The sequence below is a fragment of the Astyanax mexicanus genome, chromosome 24 (assembly GCF_023375975.1).
Source record: "Astyanax mexicanus isolate ESR-SI-001 chromosome 24, AstMex3_surface, whole genome shotgun sequence".
Lineage (NCBI taxonomy): Eukaryota > Metazoa > Chordata > Actinopteri > Characiformes > Acestrorhamphidae > Astyanax > Astyanax mexicanus.
Window position 1 is genome coordinate 2,759,222 of NC_064431.1, and position 23,451 is coordinate 2,782,672.

The window sequence follows — 23,451 nt, forward strand, 5'->3', positions numbered from 1 at the left end:
AACAGCTTTTTTATGCATCTTGGCATCATGTTCTCCTCCACCAGTCTTACACACTGCTTTTGGATAACTTTATGCCTTTAATCCTGGTGCAAAAATTTTAATTTAAGTTCATTTGTTTCGTTCTTCTGGATACACCTGTTTCTCTGGGTACTCCTGTTTCCTTTGAGTACTCCAGTTTCCTTTACTCCAGTTTTCTTCGGGTACTCAAGCTTCCTTTGGGTACTCCAGTTCTCTCCAGGTACTCCAGTTCCATCCAGGTACTCCAGTTTCTTTTGAGTACCACAGTTTTCTCCATGTACTCCAGTTTCCTCCAGGTACTCAAGTTTCCTTCAGGTACTCCAGTTTCTTTTAAGTACCACAGTCTTCTCCATGTACTCTTGTTTTCTCCAGGTACTCCAGTTTCCTTTGAGTACTCCAGTTTCCTCCAGGTACTTTAGTTTCCTCCAGGTATTACAGTTTTCTCCAAGTACTCAGGTTTCCTCCAGGTACTGCAGTTCGATATGGGTACTTCAATTTCCTCTTGGCACTCGTTAACGTTTCTTTCGAGTACTCCAGTTTCCTTCAGTTTCCATTGAGTACCAGAGTTTTCTCCATGTACTCTAGTTTTCTCCTGGAACTTCATTTTCCTTTGGGTACTGCAGTTTCCTCCAGTTATTCCAGTTTCCTCCAGGTACTCCAGATACCTTCGGGTACTTCAGTTTCCTCCTGGTACTCTAGTTTCCTCCAGGTATTGCAGTGTCCTCCGGGTACTCCGTTTTCCTCCTACCACCAAAAATGACCTGTAGTAGATGAATTGGCCGTGTTAAAATTGTCCCATAGGTATTAGTGTGCTCTCTTTTAGTGTCTCTTTTATTGACTGACACCCCGTCCAGGAGATATTCCTGCTCAATGATGTCTAGTGACCAGCGACCAAGAAAAAGCAGATAAGAACATAGATGGACGGATGGATTAAGGGCAAAGACTGTGGTCACTACACTATTTTTGGGTATTCCTCTGCAGTCACAACATGCAAATACCATTTTCCAGCCCGCTAACGGCTCCGAGCAGTGACTCAAAGGCTTGAGCCCAACTAGCAGAGAGAAACCGACACCACTGAGGCTGTGTCAGAGGGCAGGAATATTTTCACAGCTTGTAAACTTCATAGTTTTCCTGCAGAGAGCCCGAGCGAGAGGAAACCACAGCCACAGCTCCAGGCCACTGTCAGCTGCTGTGTGTGATAGCAGCCCCGACAAAAGACCAACACAAACACCACACACACACATACATACATACACACGCCTGTATACACACACACATATATAAATATATATACACACTGAGGCCACTGCAGGGTCAGTCCGAGAGATCCTGCGGCACTCGCTCTCTCGCTCTCTTTTTTTCACTCTTTCACTCTTTTATCTCTTTCTCTCTGCCTCCCCCCCAGGAAATGCTCTCCCCCCCGCATCTGTTCGGGGAGCGTGGAGCTCACACATCAGTCATATCCATTACTTTCCACGGAGAAAAAGCCCACCATTTGCCACCACTGATGCGGCACATTTCGCCCAGGCTTAGGGCGGAGTGCCCGAGCCAAAAGCCAGAACCGTGGAACCGTGGCCGTGACAGGCCGGTGATTACACAGGCAGTTTGGCCGGGAACAGAGCGCAAAGCGTGGGAACAGTCGGCTGAATCTCGCAGGCTGTACGGGGTGGAGAGCATGGCATGCCGGTTATGAACTGAAATGATGCCAGGTGCGTTTAGCTGCTAATTTCATTAGCCTGGTAAAAGACTAATACAAGGTAGTCCAGGTATTCCTCTATACTGAACATACAGTGGCTTGCAACAGTATTTATACATTTTATTTAACTAATTCCAAGCCCCAATTGCATTTCACACCTTACCCCTACCCCTTACTCCTACCCCTTACCCCTACCCCTTACTCCTACCCCTTACCCCTACCCCTTACTCCTAGCACTGTTTTGTGCTCACACATAGTATCAACAACACCAACAAACTCTACACGGCCGTCGTCACATTTGACCAAAATTGATAGATCTAAACTGTGATTTACTTCACCCTCCCTGTCTTGGGGCATCACTAATAGGGGGATGGTTGAGTCCTAATGAGTGGGTTGGGTAATTAGCCTCGTAAATGTGTGAGAAAATTGGATCAAATTAGAAATGCGTTTTAAGAACTGTGATGTACGTAACAGTTTGAAGGTTTTCTCCAAAACCTGGTCAGTTTTTGAGGTTTTGTTTCAGATTTGTCATTACTTTGGAGAAAGGACCAGCAATGTTTGCGGTACACGATTCATCACTTTCATGTATTTTTCAATTCTTTCTCATCATTCATCGTTCAGTCTAGCACAGATCTTCACTGGCTTTCCAAGTTTTTTTGCTTTATTCTGTGCCAAGTTTAAGCTCAGGAGGAGATGAGCTGCTCTCTAGTATCAACAACACCAACAAATTCTTCATGGCCGTCGTCACATTTGACCATTTGACCATTTGATGATCTTTAAGTAGAGCTTTTACTTGTGGGTGAGGTTGATCTAAACTACTTTAAATAAGTAAAAAAAAAGATTTTTGACATTCTAGGGCAGCATCAAAGTTGTCTTGAAAGGTTTGCAGCGCCGCTGGACGCTAGTTACTGACTGAACTCACTCTTTTAGCTCCGTCTCAGATGCAAACCTGCGCTGCAAACCTTGACATGAAGAATAAACTAAAAGCATGTTCTTTTTAATTGATTTCTCACCACCGATCTCACGCTCACGACTTTCAAAAGCTCATTTGAAGCAGGTCTGCTTTTAAGGGCGACTCTCATTACCAACAGCCAGACATGTATCTCCGCATGATATCGCAGCCTACAGCATCCTTTCATGCTTTAACCTCCGGACCCTCCTGGATGTGGGCAGGTTATTCCATTAACACTACAATTAGCCTTTGCGCCGCATGCGGCCGCAACGCCCCGGCACGGCCGATTCAGCGCACGTCAAGCCCAGCAGGCGCTACTGACCCGAGACTGCCGGCACAATGCAGAGCTAACAATCTCGCTGTTACAGGAGCAGGACCAATAGCACGGCTTGACTTTATTAAATCATCATCCGTCAGGTGTGTGGCAGCAGAGCCTCGCAGCGATCCACGGAAATGCTCTTCTCCCGGCCGCCTGGAGCAGCGAGTCTGAGAGAGGAAAGAAAAACACAGAAAAGAAAAAGGAGACACAGGCACTGAAATGCTATTAGTGAACTAAATCAGGCAAAAAGCATATACTGTATTTTTTGCACTATAAGGCTCACTGTATTTTAATTGCAACACTAGTAAGGAACAGGGGTGTCCCCATGTTTTCCTTGTAATTTAGGGCCGAGACCTGTAAAAGCTGAGCTAAGTAAACAAAACTGTAATTCTCAAAAAAATAATATATATATATATATATATATATATATATATATATATATATAGAGAGAGAGAGAGAGAGAGAGAGAGAGAAGAGAAGTCAAGCAGGAAGTTAAGCAATTCCGTTCATTTACATTAAGCTTAGATTTCCAGATTTATACCAAAGCTGGAGCATTAGCATTAGCAGCTAAACACTGGTGGTTATTGGCATCCAACAGCACTACACCAAAGAACCCTGAGTGCTCTTCACTCACGCACTGCAATGCTATTAGGTTAAGTTAGAAACACTAAATTTAGGCAAAAAGCATATACTGTATTTTTTGCACTATAAGGCTCACTGTATTTTAATTGCGACACTAGTAAGGAACAGGGGTGTCGCCATGTTTTTCCTTCTAATTCAGGGGCTAGACCTGTAAAGCTAACCTACGTAAACAAAACTGTAATTTAAAAAAATAAATATATATATATATATATATATATATATATATATATATATATATATATATATATATATATATATATATATATAGATTGGTGAGAGAAGTCAAGCAGGATGTTAAGCAATTCCGTTCATTGTCAGTAAGCTTAGATTTCCAGATTTACACCAAAGCTGGAGCATTAGCATTATCGGCTAACCGCTGGTGGTCAATGGCGTCCAACAGCGCTACACCGAAGAGTACCCTGAGTGCTCTTGTAACCGGTGATGTTAATCTAAACAGATTTCTCTCCTAAAAAACTGTTTATTTGGGTGAGTAAAGCGCTTCTGTTTATTTACAGTAACCTTAGATTCCCGAATTTCTCCAACACTAAGGCTGGAGCATTAGCATTAGCATTGGCGGCTAACCACTAGCGATAACACTCTAGCTTCAGCTCTGTGCGCCACCATCACTGTACTGATAATGACATAGACATGTATATACATAGCCTGCCTCCTGGTGCCAGCTGCTACGCTATGCGGAGTATATGTATATGTCTATATATGTATATATATATATGTCTATGTTATTATCAGTACAGTGATGGCGGCGCTCAGAGCTGGAGCTAGCATTATTAATAAGCTTCTTGTGCACTTTTTTTTTGAGTTATTAATGCCTCGTTTTAATTGTCAGGGCTCTCCGGATTCTAGCAAGGAGGTGTGGAGCTACTTTGAGTCTAGATTAAAAAAAAAAGCTTATGATTTATCAGGGCAAATTATTCCCTGTGTCGCCCAGTCTGAAGGGTTTTTGGACAAACCATTAAAATTTCTGGATCTCGGAACGCTCTGCCTCTTTTTGTTTTTGTGTAATTTTAGCCAGCATAAAGTTATCCAAAAGCAGTGTGTAAGACTGGTGGAGGAGAACATGATACCAAGATGCATGATTAAAAAGTGTGATTAAAAACCATTTGGGTTATTCCACCAAATATTGATTATTTCTGAACTCTTAAAACATTATGAATATGAACTTGTTTTCTTTGCATTATCTGAGGTCTAAAAAAAACTCTTTCAGCCATTTCTCATTTTCTGTAAATAAATGCTCTAAATGACAATATTTTTATTTGGAATTTGGGAGAAATGTTGTCTGTAGTTTATAGAATAAAACAACAATGTTCATTTTACTCAAACATAAACCTATAAATAGCAACATCAGATAAACTGATTCAGAAACTGAAGTGGTCTCTTAGTTTTTTTACAGGACTCCAGGAGTATTGGGCATTGGATGAAGATAATATTGAAATCAATATAATAAAATGTAAAGTAATACAGTTTGAGGTACATATCCTGATTATTACATGTATTACAGTTCATTAATTAAAATATTGTAATAATAATGAACTGCACAGACCTAATAAAACCGTGATGGATGTTGGTCGTATGCTCTCTGATCAATTTTCTTGATTAAGATGAAACAAATAAAACCTGTTGAGCCTGAAGCTGAACTTTCCCTTCACTCCGACAGGCCCGTCCTCTGATGTGGTAATTTGCACTCGCAACCTCGGAGAGTTCTCTGCTATTCCAAATGTCAGCGTACCCCACGAGCGCAATCTACCCCCTGGAAATTCCAATCAGACGTGAAACATTCGCCTTGTCTTTACTCGCCCCGAAGGAGCCGTTTAGAAACCGAGGAAGACGGCTTCTCCAAAACTCCATCCACAAAACCGCAGCTTTTTTCTCTCGGCTGAGGAGAAAAGGGCAGCTCAGAGCTTCATCATTCTCCCCCTGCGAGAGCACAGCACACTCTTTACATCTTCTTTGGCAGGAAATGACACGGAGAGAAAGTTCTCCGCTGACGTCCATTCAGCAGCAGCAGCTGGAGCTATTCTACGTCTTTTATATCAAACAATTCACTTCAGCGGGATTTTATTCCACAGAAACTGGAACTGAAGTATTAAGTTATATCAGCATTTAAAAGGAAACTGGCATCTGTATTTTTTTTTATAATATTAACCCCTTAACGCCTGAATTAATGTAGCTGTATATGAAAAAATGTTTCATGTGTGTTTTACCTTTAAGTAGATAGTAAATATTGTCGAGATTATTAATTTCACTTTTGCACAAAAATAAATAGAAATTTTGGTATGTTGCAAATTTGCAACAACAGGCAATATGGTCTATTTGGGGTAAATTTGGTATGTTGCAAATTTGCTACAGCAGACATAATGGTCCATACTAAGATAACAATAACAGAGTAATATAACAGTGAAAAATCAATGTTTTATTTATGCACTCAACAGCAGGCATTCAATAATAAATAACACCAATTACTGTCACCAACACAATATACACAAATATTACAGGAAACATTTCATTAATTTGAATTCTAGATTCATTTGAATTGTAAATTGTCAAAGGTTCCTAGGTCCGTGGCGAATATGCACTAACAGGCATTGGGGGAATGCAGGCGCTATCTTGGCAGGTTGATTGAATCAAACGGTTAGTCGCATATTTGCAACAACAGGCGTTAAGGGGTTAAATCAGACTTCTGGCAGAAAAAAATATATTAGTATACAATTTACTGAGCAAGTTTATACAAATGCAGGCTCATAAAACTAATGTGTATTAAAAAGTGAGACATTTTACAGTAAATATGCCTAGACTGATAATCAGAGCTCAAAATTGTTGAAAAAACTGTTGTTTTAATTATAATTATAATTATAATAAAAAAGAATGCTATACAGTGCCGTGAAAAGTATTTGCATTCTGCAGATTTATTTTATTTTTTCTGATTAATAAACACATTTTAATAACAGGCAAATAAATCTTGAGTAAATAAAAAAAAAACAAGTTTTTAAATGATAGTTTAAATTAATAATCATTTATTAAGCAAAAAATCTATTTAAACCTACCTGGCCCTGTTTGAAAAAGCACTTTTGTCTCGTCTGCACAGAGAGTATTTTCCCAAAGTCCTGGAGATCATTAAGATGATTACTGATGATATAAGAAGGGTGGAACTCTTCCATGGAGACCATTGACAGCCAGTCTCTTTCTTATTATTGAATCAGTTTTTTATATGTATTTTTTTTTTTTTTGTTACCTCCTGGATGAGTTGTTCATGCCCTTTTGGAGTAATCTCGGTCGGCCGGTCACTCCTGGGAAGGTTCACCACCAGTGTTTCATGTTTCTTTTCTCCATTAGTGAATAATAGTAAAACACTGTGGTTCTCTAAAGTCTCAAAGCTTTAGAAATGACTTTATAACCTTTTCCAGACTGATAGATGATCAATGACTTTGTTCTCTCATCTGTTCTTAAATGTCCTCAAACCGTGGAATAATGTGTTGATTTTTGAGATCTTTTATCCGATGCATATATTTTTTTTAAATCTACAAAACAGTCTGGCAGTAATTAAACTCCAAACATTTCTGCTCTACAGACTACAGACTCAGGAGATCCTTTGTTCCGAGAGCCACCAGACTCTTCAACTCCTCCCAGTGGAGCCGGAAAGGAGAGGACAGATGAGGAACGAGTCTCATATGCCGAGTCTCATACATCTATCCCTACTAATAATATAACTATTACTCTTTCTACTACTCTTATTTCTACTCCTACTCCTACTACTTATTCTTCTTCTACTACTACTCCTAATCCTAATCCTCCTACTTTTTTAACTAATATCACTACTATTTCTACTGGTACTGCATCATAAAAATAGCTTTACATTGTTATGCATTTTTATAAATAATGTATATCCATGTTTATGATGCTTTATAAATACTTTTTACTGTGTTATGAGTTTTTTTATGGAATCTGTTATATAGTGACAGCATAAGCTTATCATACATATCAAAAAATTGCTCCATAAATACAATACATTGTTTAATGATTAAGGCTGTGTTATGAAGCCCTCTATGTAGAAACCCTTTAAATAAAGTGTTACCGAACTGTACTACACCCTTTATTTATCACTTTATCACATGAACTCCATCCTTTAGATCCTCTTTCTGACATATTATACAGTAGAGGACTATTCATCCTGTGTCTCCATCTACAGGAAGAGTTCAGTAAACTCAGTTAAACTCAGTTAAACTCAGCACTAAACACTAAGCATCTTACAGCCACTAGATGGAGGGCTTACTTCAGTCTTTCTATTCCCATCACTCTGCCCACAGCTGCTGTAATAACCTGATAATAACTCAAGGTGGCAGCATCAGTTCATTCTGCAGGGGCAGAATTATGATTGGACATTCATTTTGAAAGCCTTTTATATTAAGAAAGCTTTCATATTTAGACTAAGAGTATTTCACAATTCATCCTTTTGAATTACCACCAGATTCTATAACAGTTTTTTCCCCCAAGCTATTAGACTGTTAAACTCCTAAAACTTCCTAACTGCACAAGTCACTTTATTTATAGATACTTATGATTATATCATAGAGGTGTGTATATCTCTGCAGATGTACATTGTGTATCTATGTGATATATCTACACTTAATATTTATGCTGCTAAATTTTCATATATCTTTGTATTTTACTTACATGCTATATTTATTTATTTTTCTCTCTGTTTTTTTTTTTGCGCGTCAATGCAACGAAATTTCGTTCTGCATACAGGAGTGTATTAAGAATGACGATAAAGGAAGTCTAAGTCTAAGTCTCAACTTCAACCTCACAAGGAATTAAAGGGTATTTTTGGTTAAGCATTTTGTTTTTGCTTTCGTTTAAGCTTAAAATATTAACATAATTAATCCTTACATATGTACAGCATGTAAAATGTTTATTTTTGTAAATTAATAAATGCATGGGAAAGCTGCATATAAGCTGCTTATTTCAATTAATCAATTGATTGATGCGAAAGGACCTACTGAAATATCAGAAAATAGAAAACAGGTTTGAAAAATAGCCTGAAAATTAATTGATTTATAATAATAAAAGTGTCTATTTTGTTCGGAGCAGCTGTAAAACAGAATGTAGAAAATTTTGTGCATGTGTAAAACAGCATGGAGCAGCAGAGAGAGCGATTGCTCATAGCAGTATATTATCGGATATCAGATTAAACTATCTAATTAAATATCAGAAGTATATTTGATAGCTGGGTCGGATTGAGACCCGATCACGTTCTCACCACAAGCAAAAAATAATCTGTAACACTTTATAATAACTTTCATTAACATATCATTAACTAATGATTAATAACTGTTATTATTAAATTGCGCTTTAACATTGACAGCCCTAAAAAAAAAAAAACATAATGAGGAAGATGGATGATCACAAGCCATCAAACCAAGCTGGAATGCTCAAATTTTTTGCACCAGGAGTGTAAACGCATAAAGTTACCCAAAAGCAGTGTGTAAGACTGGTGGAGGAGAACATGATGCCAAGATGCATGAAAAAAAAAAACTGTGATTAAAAACCACCAGGGTTATTCCACCAAATATTGATTATTTCTGAACTCTTAAAACTACTTTATGAATATGAACTTGTTTTCTTTGGTGACCCTTTATAATAACTTTCATTAATACATCATGAAATAATGAATAATAACTGTTTTTATTAAATTGCGCTTTAACATTGACAGCCCTAAAAAAAAAAAAAAAAATTCACACAACCCTAGTTTACATCCCATACATCCATGTTTAAAAAACAGTTTCCTGTTCATGAAAAAAAGTGAAAGAGTGAAAGTGAGAAATGTATGTATTGATTAATCTGAACACATCCAGCGTTTTCTCTACTTACCGTACTTCCTCCAGTCTACCGTCCGCATGGAGCTCTGATCCACTGCAGCCGAGCACACGGCTCTCCGGCCTATTGATCCGCCCGGCTTACTGAGGATCACCTGCAGGGCTCACCCAGCAAACTCACCCCGGAGTGTGAACAAACGCCTCGGATATTCCAGAGCTCCGGCAAACTCTCATCATATTTCTTAATATATTTATTTAATTTCTAACACCCACTGATTTAACACTAATAATGATTTTAAAAAATCTAAGCTCTTCAGATCCTCACAGAATCCATCTCTGCGTGATTTTTCTTCTGACCAGGGTTTTAAAAACCAGCAGCCAGTATCTCTTCAAAGTTTAGTTAGAATAACAACTCAATAGATGATATCTGACATACATTTTTATTTATCATATTTAATAAAGAAAGATGCACTCTGCGATCCTAATCTGACTGCATTGTGCCAATTGAAAAGTTTGGTTGAGGGGGGATCATTAGTATTATTATAGTGTGCATTTTTTTTTCACTTCCACTGAAAGGAACTCTTAATGCTTCAGCAAACAAAGATATTTCGGACAATTTCATGCTTTGTGCTTTCCACAAACAGTTTTCTGGGATCACAGCTTCTGGAAGAATGGTTAAAAATTCCTATAAACACACTCCTAAACCTTCCCGGGAGTGTTAAATCTGTTATAGCTACATCATGTCAATATCAAACCCTACTGAGAAAGGAATGTCAGTAATTTTTTTTTATGTATATAAAGGCAGACAAGCACATATTTTAGGTAATATACAGCTCTGTAAAAAAAAATAGGAGACCACTTAAAAATGACAAGTTTCTTTAATTTTACCAAATTAAAACCTCTGGAATATAATCAAGAGGAAGATGGATGATCACAAGCCATCAAACCACCAAACTGAACTGCTTTTTGAATTTTTGCACCAGGAGTAAAGCAGCATAAAGTTATCCAAAAGCAGTGTGTAAGACTGGTGGAGGAGAACATGATGCCAAGATGCATGATTAAAAAAACTGTGATTAAAAAACAACCAGGGTTATTCCACCAAATATTGATTTCTGAACCCCTAAAACTACTTTTTGAATATGAACTTGTTTTCTTTGCATTTTTTTGAGGTCTGAAAGCTCTGCATCTTTTTTGTTATTTTTGTTATTTCTTAATATTTTATTTGGAATTTGGGAGAAATGTTGTCTGTAGTTTATAGAATAAAACAACAATGTTCATTTTACTCAAACATAAACCTATAAATAACAAAATCAGAGAAAATGTGCTCTAAATCTTTTTCCAAAGCTGTATATTTGAAGAATGGGAGCGAGTACCATTTTGTTTTGTACACATTTCAGTCTTCAGAGTAGTTTTTGGTGTATTTTGGTTTCTTATATTTTATTTTTAGGTTTATTTAGTTATTTATTCTTTAGTTGGTTGGAATTCATTGTAAGGCTTCATTATTCCAACTTTGCATGAACCTGCCCAGGTCTGACCCCTGACTGAATCATGGGATTCCAGGCCAGCCCCAGTTCTTGGTCTTTCTGTATTGATCCAGGCCGTGCGGTCGGCTCCTGTTCGGCTATAAATACCTGCAGGCTGTGCTATCGTTAGCCAGCTGTATGGGAGGAGGGAGGTTTTTACTTGTTTCTCCCTCCTTTTCCCAGTGTCCCTCTCTTCTTTCTCTGCTGCAGCTATTTCTGCAGGTGATCCATACGGCCCCCGGCACTCCGCCCGGGGTTTGGTTTCTATGCGGCTGATCAATGAAGAGCCGAGAAGATCAAGATCAAGGCCAGGTTGGGGTTTGGCTGCACTGAAGCTGTGCTGCTCTGGCTGGATGTAGGGCCACATAAAAAGCATCTTTAAAGTTTTAAGAGTCAGAAATCAATATTTGGTGGAATAACCCTGGTTGGTTTTTATTCACATTTTTTTCATGCATCTTGGCATCATGTTCTCCTCCACCAGTCTTACACACTGCTTTTGGATAACTTTATGCTGCTTTACTCCTGGTGCAAAAAATCAAGCAGTTCAGTTTGGTGGTTTGATGGCTTGTGATCATCCATCTTCCTCTTGATTATATTCCAGAGGTTTTCAATTTTGTAAAATCAAAGAAACTCATCTGGTCTCTTATTTCTTTGTAATTCCTGTGTAAAAATAATACAATGAATAATACAATGTGGGAGACTCCCGGAACCTCCGTGACAGGTGGGATCTCGGGCATAATAAATCAATGTGAAATAGAACCATGAGCTTTTTTTTTGCATTTGTTTTTGCTAGTTTTCTGTTTGTAAAGTTTAAAATGGATCGAAATCAACAACAAGAAACGGCCAGTCCAGAAACACTAAAAGTTGCTCTTTTTTCCTACCGATCTTCCTCCTCTCTCCCATGACCCGATAAATGATTTTGTGACAAGAAGCTTAAAAAGGTTAAAAAACACTGTTTAGCATAATCTAATCTCTGGGCACTACCATCTTATGGTAAAGGTCAAAGATTAGGTTAAACTATGGGTTGTAAACAGTAGTTTTAATAAAAAACAATAACTTCTTGTGCACTTTTTTTAAAAAAGTTCTTAATACCTCATTTTAAATGTCAGGACCCTCCGGATTTTAGCAAGGAGATCTAGAGCTACTTTCAGCCTGGATAACGGTGTAAAAAGTGTAAAACGATTTATCGGCAGGGGCAAGAATATACCCCATATCATCTGTCCTAAAGCATGTTTGGACAAAGTGTAAAAAATTTACTGGATCATGTAAACTACTAGTCTCCCATTGGACGCCACACTGCCACACCCCTCCCGCTAAAACATGTGGACGGAAATGAGGAAAGGCATTTAAGATACAGCAGCTGTTGTGCTGAATTTAGCACCCCCGTCAGGAAAAGCACCCTCTCTCTGAGCGTATTTCTGAATAAAGTTAAAGCGCTTTTCTTAAGAAGACGGAGGCGGTGCTTTTCATGGCGGGGGCGCAGATTTCAGCATTACTGTAGTGCCGAATTCAGCACCCCCACCAGAAAAAGCACCCCCTCTCAGGAGAGGCTGCAGGTGACATGACTATTTTTCATTATTTCTTAGGAGTCAGCTTAGCTTAGAACAGAATCTTAGGTATTATAAATGGTTTATAAATGGTTTACAATTAGTTTATTATTAATAATTAGGTTGTAAATGCCTTAAAAACATTAATAATCTGTTATAACACATACATAGAAAGGGCAAGAATATAGATGGCTTTGGGTTCACTATTTGGCAAACAACAGGTCATTGTTGCCCTTTTTACGCATGTGTTATAACTGATTATTAATGATTTTTAAGGCATTTACAACCTAATTAGTAACCATTAATAAACTAATTGTAAACCATTTATAAACCCTTTATAAAGGTAGTCTTATTTTAAAGTGCAATCTTTTCATTTTCTAAAAAAAGTTAAAGCCAAGAAGACGTACGTACGTGCGCTCCTGAGAGAGGGGGTGCTTTTTCTGGCGGGGTGCTGAATTCGGCACAACAGCAGCAGCATCTCGCAGCTTCTGACCGCAATCATTTGGCCCTGTAACAAGTGAGCCAGGCTCGCTCATCCTCAAAAGCTCTGCCAACTTGCAGGCAGTTCATACGGACTTGGAGAAAAGAGGGTTATGGGACTCGGATGTGTACGGGACGAGGATGAAAGACGAGTTCAGAGAGCACAATGCTCTCAGCGGGATACAAACACACTTATTCAGAGCAGCTGCTCAATAAATCACCTGTTTGGGAGAGGGTGATGATACTGGAGGGGCTCCAGGTGGTCCAGTACCTCAACCCTGTCCTGGTTTTCTAAACAAAATAAGATGTTTTTGGTCATATTCACTTTACAAATCTTTAAAATGTTGATAAAGGTGTTTCGAGACACTAATCATCAACGATAAAAGAAATGAAGGCTTAAAATAGATCACTCTGTGTGTTATACATCTATATAATAAATGAGTTTCACATTTTAACTAAATTACGGAAATAAACTTTTCAATGATATATATATATATACATGAAGAAACACCTTAGGAATCATGTAGTAACATGTAGTAAAGTGTTAAACAAACCAAGATACTCTGTGAAGAAGCATTTAGGTGCTCTTATCAGGGGAGCTGTTAAGTTGCGTTTTTTGAGGTTTCCTGGGGCAGTCCTGATGAGTGCCAGCTTCATCATTCATCATTATAATGTTTCCGATGGCCTTTTTAAAGCCGTATTAAAACCGAATCGTCACCATGGCAAAAACCTTCATACAAACCGAACTGTGGGCTAGAGGTGGGCGGATCGATCCAAATATCGATAATATCGATACTAATGCTATGCCTGGCCCGCCTAGTCAGCGTGCTCCTTTTTTTTTTTTTTTTACACTCTGTTAATTTAAGAAAAAACTGAATTGCACTAAAATAAAATAAAAAAATCCTATTTTTTTTTGTTTTTTCTAAGTATGATTCTATTTGGAAAAAGAAACAAAAAAGAAAGAATTAGAAAAAACCTTTATAAATGGTTTACAATTAGTTTATTAATGGTTACTAGTTAGGTTGTAAATGCCTTAAAAATAAATCATTAATAATCAGTTCTAGAAAGTAGAAAGGGCAACAATATAAATGGCAAACAACAGGTCGTTGTTTATAACACGTATGTTCTACATACGTGTTATTAATAACTGATTATTAATCATTTTTTGGGCATTTACAACCTAATAAGTAACTATTAATAAACTAATTGTAAACCATTTATAAACCCTTTATAAAGGTAGTCTTATTTAAAATGGTACCGAAAAAATGTCTAGTGAGAGAAGAAATTTTATTTTATTTTTGTATTGCCAAAAAAGTTTTATTTTCCTAACGTTAAGGCAAACTTTTTGTAACTGTTCCATTGTTTCTAAACAGAAATGTTGCTTTTGATAATAAAATATTATGGCGGAATTCTATTCTACGTCTTTTGGTTCCTTTGGATCTTTGAAGCTTAAATATTAAAAAGTATCGGTATCAGTATCGGCAATACTGGCCCTGTATTTACTTGGTATCGGATCGAAATACCAAAATTCCTGGTATCGCCCACCTCTACTGTGGGCACACTGTGCTGTTGCATCAGTAATATTCAGAGAAATAGAAACAGGCATGTTCCTGCGAGGTTCTTGGTTCGTTGGCCCACTTGACCACTGGGAAGAGTCCACCAGACAAGATACGATGATGCAATAGCACCATCACTGTGTTTCACATCCACAAGCCAGTGGAGGAAAAGGCAGGTTAGTGGGTTTTCTTTTAAACGCCGGTCACGTTTTCTGGAAACAAACCACAGGAGCCCATTTCTTTGGATAAATAATTTAATGCTGTTACACCATCAATATATATGTGCACTCTCACTCACAAAGGAGAAAATAAAAACGGACAGAGTCCATCTGCTCCCCTTTTCCAAAACGACAAAATAAAAAAACTAAACGAACACCAACAGTCCATTAAATATTGCTTATACAACCTAAAACTCCCTTGGCTGACTGAAGCTGAAGCCTGAGAGTGGGAACCCTTTTACTGCAAAAATTAAATTCCTCAATACTCACACACACACACACACTGCACTCGCGCACACACAAAAACACACTCGCGCACACTTTAGTAAGAGATATATATTTATGTAGATGGGGTTCCCAAATTCATATCATGCACCCCCAATTGGAAAAAGGTTACTATAATAATAATAATCTTACTGTGAGAAATACTTCAACAGTCCAAACGTGAATAATAATAGCAGTTCTCCAAACACACCTCAATGCAAAAAGTTTAATATAAATGTATGAATCGATTCAAGAATTAAACGTCCGATGAGTTTGGAAAGCAAGTGGCCGTCGCGTGCACTGCGCTCCAAATCCATGAGACTTCAACAGTCCTCGTGTAGAACTTTTTTTTTTATTAGATGGACAGGACACGCAATGGCGGCGACGACGACAAGGACGATGCAATAGTGAGAAAAGTGAAGACTCAAATGCAGAAGTAAAAGCGGTGAAATGATTCGGTTTTAGTATATTTTAAATAAACAGTGCTGAAAAGAAGAGAGTTTGGACAGACAAATAACAGGCAAAAGATTCTCACCTCCACCCTCTGCAGTTCAGAATGTGAAACTCAGATATTACATAATTGTTTTACACACAGAGTGATCTATTTTAAGCCTTTATTTCTTTTATTGTTGATGATTATGGCTTACAGCCAATGAAAACCCAATTGGCAGTGTGGGCAGTGCGCCAAGTCCTGCTGGAAAATGAAATCCGCATCTCATCCGCATCTCCATAAAAGTTGCTTAAAAGCAGAGGGAAGCTGTAAGATGTGAAGTGCTGTAAGATTTTGTGGGAAAACAAAACTGCACTGACTTTAGCCTTGATAATAAAACACAGTGGATCAACACCAGCAGATGACAGACATGACTCTCCAAACAAACCGTCACTGATCATCAGTACATTTTACATTTGATTTAAAGGAAATCAAGGGAACAGAGTCTGGAGGAAGAGTGGAGAGACACACAGTCCAAACTGCTCGAGGTTTAGTGTGAAGTTTCCACCAATCAGTGATGGTTTGTTTGGAGAGACATGTCTGTCATCTGCTGGTGTTGATCCACTGTGTTTTATTATCAAGTCTAAAGTCAGTGCAGTATTTGTTTATCAGCAAAATCTTACAGCACTTCATATCTTACAGCTTCCCTCTGCTACTGACAACTTTTGTAGAGATGAGGATTTCATTTTCCAGCAGGACTTGGCACACTGCCCACACTGACAAAAGTACCAATTGGTCTTAATATATAATATTCTGAGTTGCTGAGACACTGATTTTTGAGTTTTTTTTTGGCTGTAAGTCAAGAAAATATATCACTCTGTGTGTAATACATCTATATACAAGGGCTGGACAATAAAACTGAAACACCTTTTTAGGTTTTAGAGCACAGTAATTGATTGTGGTGACGGACAGTTCTGGTGGAAACAGGAGAGTTGAGGTGCACATTGAATTCTGCGTGATTTGATCAGCCGGGTTAGCACCCGAACATCCCTTTCAGACAGCTTCCTCTTACAGCGTCCACAGTTAATCCCGTTGGATGTGGTTGGTCCTTCTTGGTGGTATGCTGACGTTACCCTGGATACCGTGGCTCTTGATGCATCACAAAGACTTGCTGTCTTGGTCACAGATGCTCCAGCAAGACGTGCACCAACAATTTGTCCTCTTTTGAACTCTGGTATGTCACCATAACATAATGTTATAGTGTGCATTGCAATATTTAGAGCAGAACTGTGCTCTTACCCTGCTAATTGAACCTTCACACTCTTACTGCTCTTACTGCTGCAATAATGTGCAATTAATGAAGATTGAACACCAGGCTGCTCCAATTTAGCCATGAAACCTAAAATCCCACACTAAAATGATGACAGGTGTTTCAGTTTCATTGTCCAACACCTGTAATATAGGAGTGTTCTCTGTATCATCTAATCAGATCTAAATTTTGAATGAATTATTGAATTATTGTTCCTCATAACATTTATCTTTGACATTGTGTGTAGATACTCCACTAATATACAATGATGGAAATAGAACATCTCCAGAACATCCTCCCACCTGCTCAAAGGGGCAAACAGGTGAAAAACCTCATATCTGATACCTACATAAAGCTTGATGGATAAACATGATTAAAAGGCTGGAAAACAGACAGACAGGGTGCATCGAGACATGATCACACAGCACAGAGGATTAAACACATTAAAGCTGGGGAACATCAGAAAGACAAGATAAGATAAAACACTGTATAACTGAGGCAGCTGTGCGGGATTTGTAAAGATGACGTGTAAAATCGCTGTCAGTCCAAATGAAACTACTTTTTCTTTTGTATAACAATCTGATTATTAATAATTCAGGTATTAATATATGTAAAGCAGTGAAACCTGAACTTTGCTCCTCTGACACCCAGTGCAGATCTGATTAAAGGAAAACCTCAGTGTGTTTTTAAATCTCATCTCCATCTGTCACCTCAGCAGCGTACGCTCATTTATCACTGAAATTACAACGCAAGTTTCTTTTTCCTTGTATTAAAAAGAAAAAATAAATAAATAAATAAAACACTGACTTCAAACTAATTTACAGCAGACATCTTTGAACAGTTGCGAAATTCTAAATTCTAAATTCTGTCAGTAAACATGATTTATTTATTTTTTTGCATGTTAAAGCCAAATAAGCTATAAGTTAATAAAGTTGAAAATCTGTATATTCTGTATAGAAATGTGTGTAAATCTGTATAATCTGTATTCTTCTTCTGTATAATCCAAAAGGAATTTGTGGTAGAATTCTCCTCACCAATGCCGTAATGTAGGTGTAGGACTTTTTGCAGAGTTATTATTATTATTATTATTATTATTATTATTATTATTATTATTATTATTATTATTATTATTGTTATAGTGTCTAAAACTGTGTTGCACTAGTTTCTCCTAATCTCCTAATACCAGTTTTGGTTCTCAGCTCTATTATAATAGTATATTTTTTTATTCAACTGGAACATTTGTCGAAAAAAAAAAAACTAGAAAAGGAAAGTGTGATAAACTTAAAATTGGCTTGCTAATAACGTTGCAAAATGTTAATAAACAGCTAGAAAACTGTAAAAAAGGAAATCCAGTGCTATCTTAATTTTTTAATTTTTAAAAAATTGTGAAAGAGAGAGAGAGAGAGTGAGAGAGAGAGAGTGAGAGAGAGAGAGTGATAAAGACAAATGTACAGAGACAGAGAGAGAAACAAGTAGAGAGAAAAAAATCAATTGAAAGAGAGCTAAGTAAAGAGAAAGAGATAGAAGTAAAGAAAGTTTAGAGAAATAGAGAGAAATTCTCATGGTTGTAGGTCAAAACTTAAGGAGCAGAAGATACAGAGAATAATTATAATAAAAATAAATAAGAAAAAAAAAGAAAATAATAATAATAATAATAATGATAATAATAATAATAAAAAGAAGAAGAAGAAAAACAGTAAGTTGGCTTTTCCAAGCCTTTCTTTCTTTTCTTTTGTATATTTTATCATTATTATCTATTCCACTTGTCCATGGGGCCACTGCAATGATTAGGTCTTAGTGCAGTAAATCAGATTTTATATTTATATTTAACTCCTCAACTTAAAACTTGTAAAAACCTTCATTTTTCCATTGTGTTTAATATATTTTATTTATGCATAAATAATTTTAAACTTGACATATATTATATCCTGTTTTATTTGGCATTCTTGGCTGAGATTATCGTTTTATATTTGATTGATTGACGTTTGCTGTGTATAAACATTCATGAAAACGGCTACTTAAAGATGAGATCACTGTAAATTGTATTTTTTTTATATTGCAAGAAGGTGCAAGATGGTGCAAGATCAGAAAACACTGGAGAATTCCTTTAAATCTTTGATTAAATCAGATTAAGACGTCAGATTAAGCTCTCTGCACTGTATGACGCTCGATGCTTTATAACGCATTAATAAAGCTGTTAAAATGACGTGTTAATGACGATGTGAACGAGCATCCCACAAAAACAGCTGAAGGTAGCTGCACTTCAAAGCAAGGTGTTTTTTTTTTTGTTAATTTTTTTATTTTATTTTTTTTTATAGTTTGATCATCGTTCATTATAGTATCACCATCTAAAATCGTATTATTATTTTTATTTATTTATTTTTTTATGCATGATCTATTCCTAACTAACCTCCACTGCAGTTACCCTACGCTAGATATTGCCACGTCAAATATGGCTGTCAGTTTTTCAGAATAATATAAAAAAAATTGTTATCATCAAGTACAGATAGATAACAATAGGTCGTGAGTGTTAGAAGTGATGAAATGGGGATTTGAACACACACATATACCGGCCAGAGCTTTGGGCACCTGCTTAGTTCCTGATTAGTACCTATGGCCCGTGGGTGCAGGTGTGGCACGGTGGTAGTACAGTCTGATGGTTTGATTGGAGCCAATGGTGGTGGTCAGTGTCCAGAGAAGAAGAAGAAGAAGAAGATGCAGAAGAAGAACAAAAAAGAAAGAAAAAATAAGTCGAAGAAGAAGATTAAAGTCCATCTGGCTGAGCTGGCTGGCCTCCTTTTTCCTTCATCCTCTTCCTCTTCATGCTCTTCCTGATGGTGGACCAGAACCAGACCTTTTGCCACCTTCTGGCAGAAGCTAGCTGATGCCCTGCTGGTCTTCCTGTCGCACTTCCTGTCGCACTTCCTGCCACACTCACTCAACCATCAGCCAACAACCTAGAAAGGCTTTGAAAGATCTCCCAGGTCTGTCATTGTAAACGAATGATATGTTGATGCACCGAGTGTAAAAAGTGGTGTCAAAGGGTCCCAATACTTTTGCACACTGGGTTTGAATTGGGTTTGACGTGATGCCAACCAACACTGTAAACCCATAAGTTATTTGAACTCAATTAAAACTCAATTAAGTCTGTTTAAAGTTTAAACTTTGGTGTAAAACATATTTTTAGTGCAGTAGAACATGATCAAGAGTACTACCTTTGTTGAGCAGCTTTCAAAACCCAGCAATTTTGTGCTTTTTGCCTTAATAAATCACTTTTTACACAGTTATCCAGGATCAAAGTAGCTCCACACTTTATTAGGTGGAATCTGGAGAGCCCTGACACTTAAAACCAGGCATTAATAACTTCAAAAGTGCACAAGAAGCTTATTAAAAAAAACACTGTTTACAACCCTTAGCGTTAGCTTCAACTCCAAACGAAGATTAGATTACATAGATTAAGCTACAGGATGTAAAAAGCAGTTTTTAAGAAGCTTCTTGTGCACTTTTAAAGTTAGTAATGCCTCGTTTTAAGTGTCAGAGCTCTCTTGATTCTAGCAATGAGGTGTGGAGCTACTTTGAGCTGGATAACGGTGTAAAAAGTGATTTATCTGCAGGGGAAAAATATGCCCCAAAGTGCCCGTTGTAAAAAGTGCTGGGCAAAACGAGGCATTAATAACTTTAAAAGTGCACAAAAAGCTTATTAAAAAACACTGTTTACATCCCTTAGCGTTAGCTTCAACTCCAAACGAAGATTAGATTCTGTATATTATGCTACAGGTTGTAAAAAGCAGTTTTTAAGAAGCTTCTTGTGCACTTTTAAAGTTATTAATGCCTCGTTTTAAATGTCAGAGCTCTCCAGATTCTAGCAAGGAGGTGTGGAGCTACTTTGAGCTGGATAACGGTGTAAAAAGTGATTTATCTGCAGGGGCAAAATATGCCCCAAAGCGCCCGTTGTTAAAAGTGCTGGGCAAAAAAAAACAATATTACTGGATCTCGGAAAGCTGCTGGAAAGCAGAGGTGGGCTATTAAACAAAAGTTAGTACTCTTTATCATGTTTTAATACTACACCAAAAGTTAATTTCACACCAGAGTTCTCCTTTAACATAAAACTGGATGTTTCTAAAACATTATCAAACTATTTTAAGGTTAAGTACTTTTTCACACCAGTAGTTGTGAAAGTTCGTATGATCCAGATCAGTTGATGAGATTATTTGCTTATTTGGAGCATTTCTACTTTTGTTTGGTTTGGTTTCACACAGGCATAAATATACAAAAACGCACCAAAATGTGCACCAATAAACCTATGAACCAATAAACGCGAGCCCATCGTCTCCTCTGATTGGTAATTTAGAGTAAATATAGTGAGAATGTTCTGTGTTTTTAGCGAGTATATCTGTGCAGTGTGAAGCTGCTTTAATAGAACGCTGAAAATATTCTGCTGTGCATTTAAACACAGTGTTTTTAAAAGGAGAAAATCATTAGCATTATCTGGCTTATATATTAATTAGATTAAACTGAGTCTTATCAGCTGTTAAACTCAAATAAAAGTAGTATATTTGATATTTCAAATGAACTTTGATGCTGAAAACAGCGTAATTTAATCCCTGCAATAAACTTAAAGGTAAAGTAAGATAGAGCGGTTGTGCGATAGTTAATTTAAAGGGGAACTCTGGTGTAAAATTGAATTTGGGTGTAGTAAAACATGATAAAGAGTTCTAACCTTTGTTGAATGGCCCACCTCCGCTCTCCCACAGCTTTCTAAGCTCCAGTAATTTTTTACATTTTGTCCAAACATGCTTTAGAATAGATAATATGGGGCATATTTTGGAGAGTAGGTTACGATACGGGTTGTAAACAGTGTTTTTAAATAAGCTTTTTCTGCACTTTTAAAGTTATTAATGCCTCGTTTTAAATGTCAGGGCTCTCCAGATTCTACCGATAAGAAGGTGTGGAGCTACTGTGAGTCTGGAAATCGATGCAAAAAGCAATTTATTATTTATTATTTATTATTTACGCCCCATATCATCCATTCTAAAGCATGTTTGGACAAACTGTAAAAAAAAAAATGACTGGATCTCGGAAAAGCTGCAGGAGAGCGGAGGTGAGCTATTCAAGAAAGTTTAGGGTCATATCTATTTTTTTTTTATCATATTTTAAAAGGTTTAGGTAAGTTTTAGGTACACCACATTTTGAGTGTGAAGTATTTATGGTAGGAACTTAAAAATGTTTGTTCAGCTTTATACAGTTTTATAAATTACAAAAAAATTATAATTTTGAATACTTAATTAATTTGAGGCAACAAATTACTTTAAATAATTAGAGTAGATTTAACTTATTAGGGTTTACAGTGCACAGTACAAATGGTATGATTGATGGGTGTTGAGGACCAGCATGAGTGTGTGTGTATGAGTGTGTGTGTGTGTGTGTGTTTATGTGTGTGTGTGTACGTGTAAAAGAGATAGGAGTGCGCGCACAGTAGGTGAAGTCTTTGGATATGTGGATGACGTGCTGTTATACAGTTCAGAAAGGCTCTGTGTGTGTGTGTGTATTTAAGTGTGTGTGTGTGTAGTTTAAGTGTGTGTGTGTGTGTAGTGTATTTGTGCATCTGATGAAGGGCATGCTAAGAGCCAGCAGGCTTGCTGTAATCTTCCACTCCAGTGATAGTGGCCTTGCAGAAGAAGCAGTCCTTGTTATTCATCAAATGTTGATTGATGCAGGCTCTGAAACGAGATACCAGGAGGGCGAGAGAGATAGAGAGAGAGAGAGAGAGAGAGAGAGAGAGAGAGAGAACACGAGCAGCTCGTCAGTGATATCCAGTCGCTCAGAGTTTTGCTGAGTCATGCACCGCCTGCCTCTTTACGACGCACGTCCTGCCGAGAATGACGAAGTATACCGTAGCTACCACCACACAAATCTAATAAAGTGCCACCTGAATTAACGACAGGCCCAAACGATCTAATCTGATTTGATGGTTTTGCTGACCGTATGATTAAATCTGAGACATCGCTGTTGGGCGCGAGCGAGGTCCACCTCAAGAGCCTCTACAGAACAGTACATATATACCATGTATACCGTATATATCGCATTTTTTCACTATAAGATGCACTTAAAATCTTTAATTTTTTAACTTTCCCAAAAATCGACAGTGCGCCTTATAATCAAGTGCTCCTTATGTACTGTATGAATTCTACCAGTCAGGTATTAAGGAGCAGTAAAGCCCTCTGAACGGGGAAATAGCTGTTAGCGGCTAATGCTAATGCTGCTCCAGCCTTTGTGGTGGAGAAACTTTCTCCACCACAAAGGCTGGAGCAGCATTAGCATTAGCCGCTAACAGCTATTTCCCCGTTCAGAGGTGAGTATTACGCCCTATAGCCTGCTCCTAACTCCAGCTAGCACTGCTGGAGCAGAATAAGCATTACCTGCTAACTACGTTAAGCGCTAACTCTTTCACCGTTCAGAGGTGAATATTATCGGACTGTGGTCTGTGCATTTACCGTGTGAGACAAACCGCTAGCTAATATCGCCCTGGCTTACAGGAACACTCAGGGTTCCTCAGTGTAGCGCTGTCGCTAGCGGTTAGCCGCCAATGCTAATGCTTCAGCCTTAGTGCTGAAGAAATTCAGGAATCTAAGCTTACCGTAAATAAATGGAAGTGCTTTACTCACG

The 23,451-nt window shown here is 37.6% G+C and overlaps 1 protein-coding gene across 1 annotated transcript in view; it reads right to left on the bottom strand.

The window, feature by feature from the left end:
- LOC103030667 (E3 ubiquitin-protein ligase RNF123) overlaps nt 1-23,451 on the bottom strand; it is a 587,096-nt gene that overhangs the window by 363,025 nt on the left and 200,620 nt on the right. Inside the window, exon 39 of the mRNA XM_049471875.1 lies at nt 16,929-22,505. Coding sequence (XP_049327832.1) covers nt 22,406-22,505 — 100 coding nt within the window. The 3' untranslated portion in view covers nt 16,929-22,405. The remainder of the gene's footprint in view (nt 1-16,928; nt 22,506-23,451) is intronic.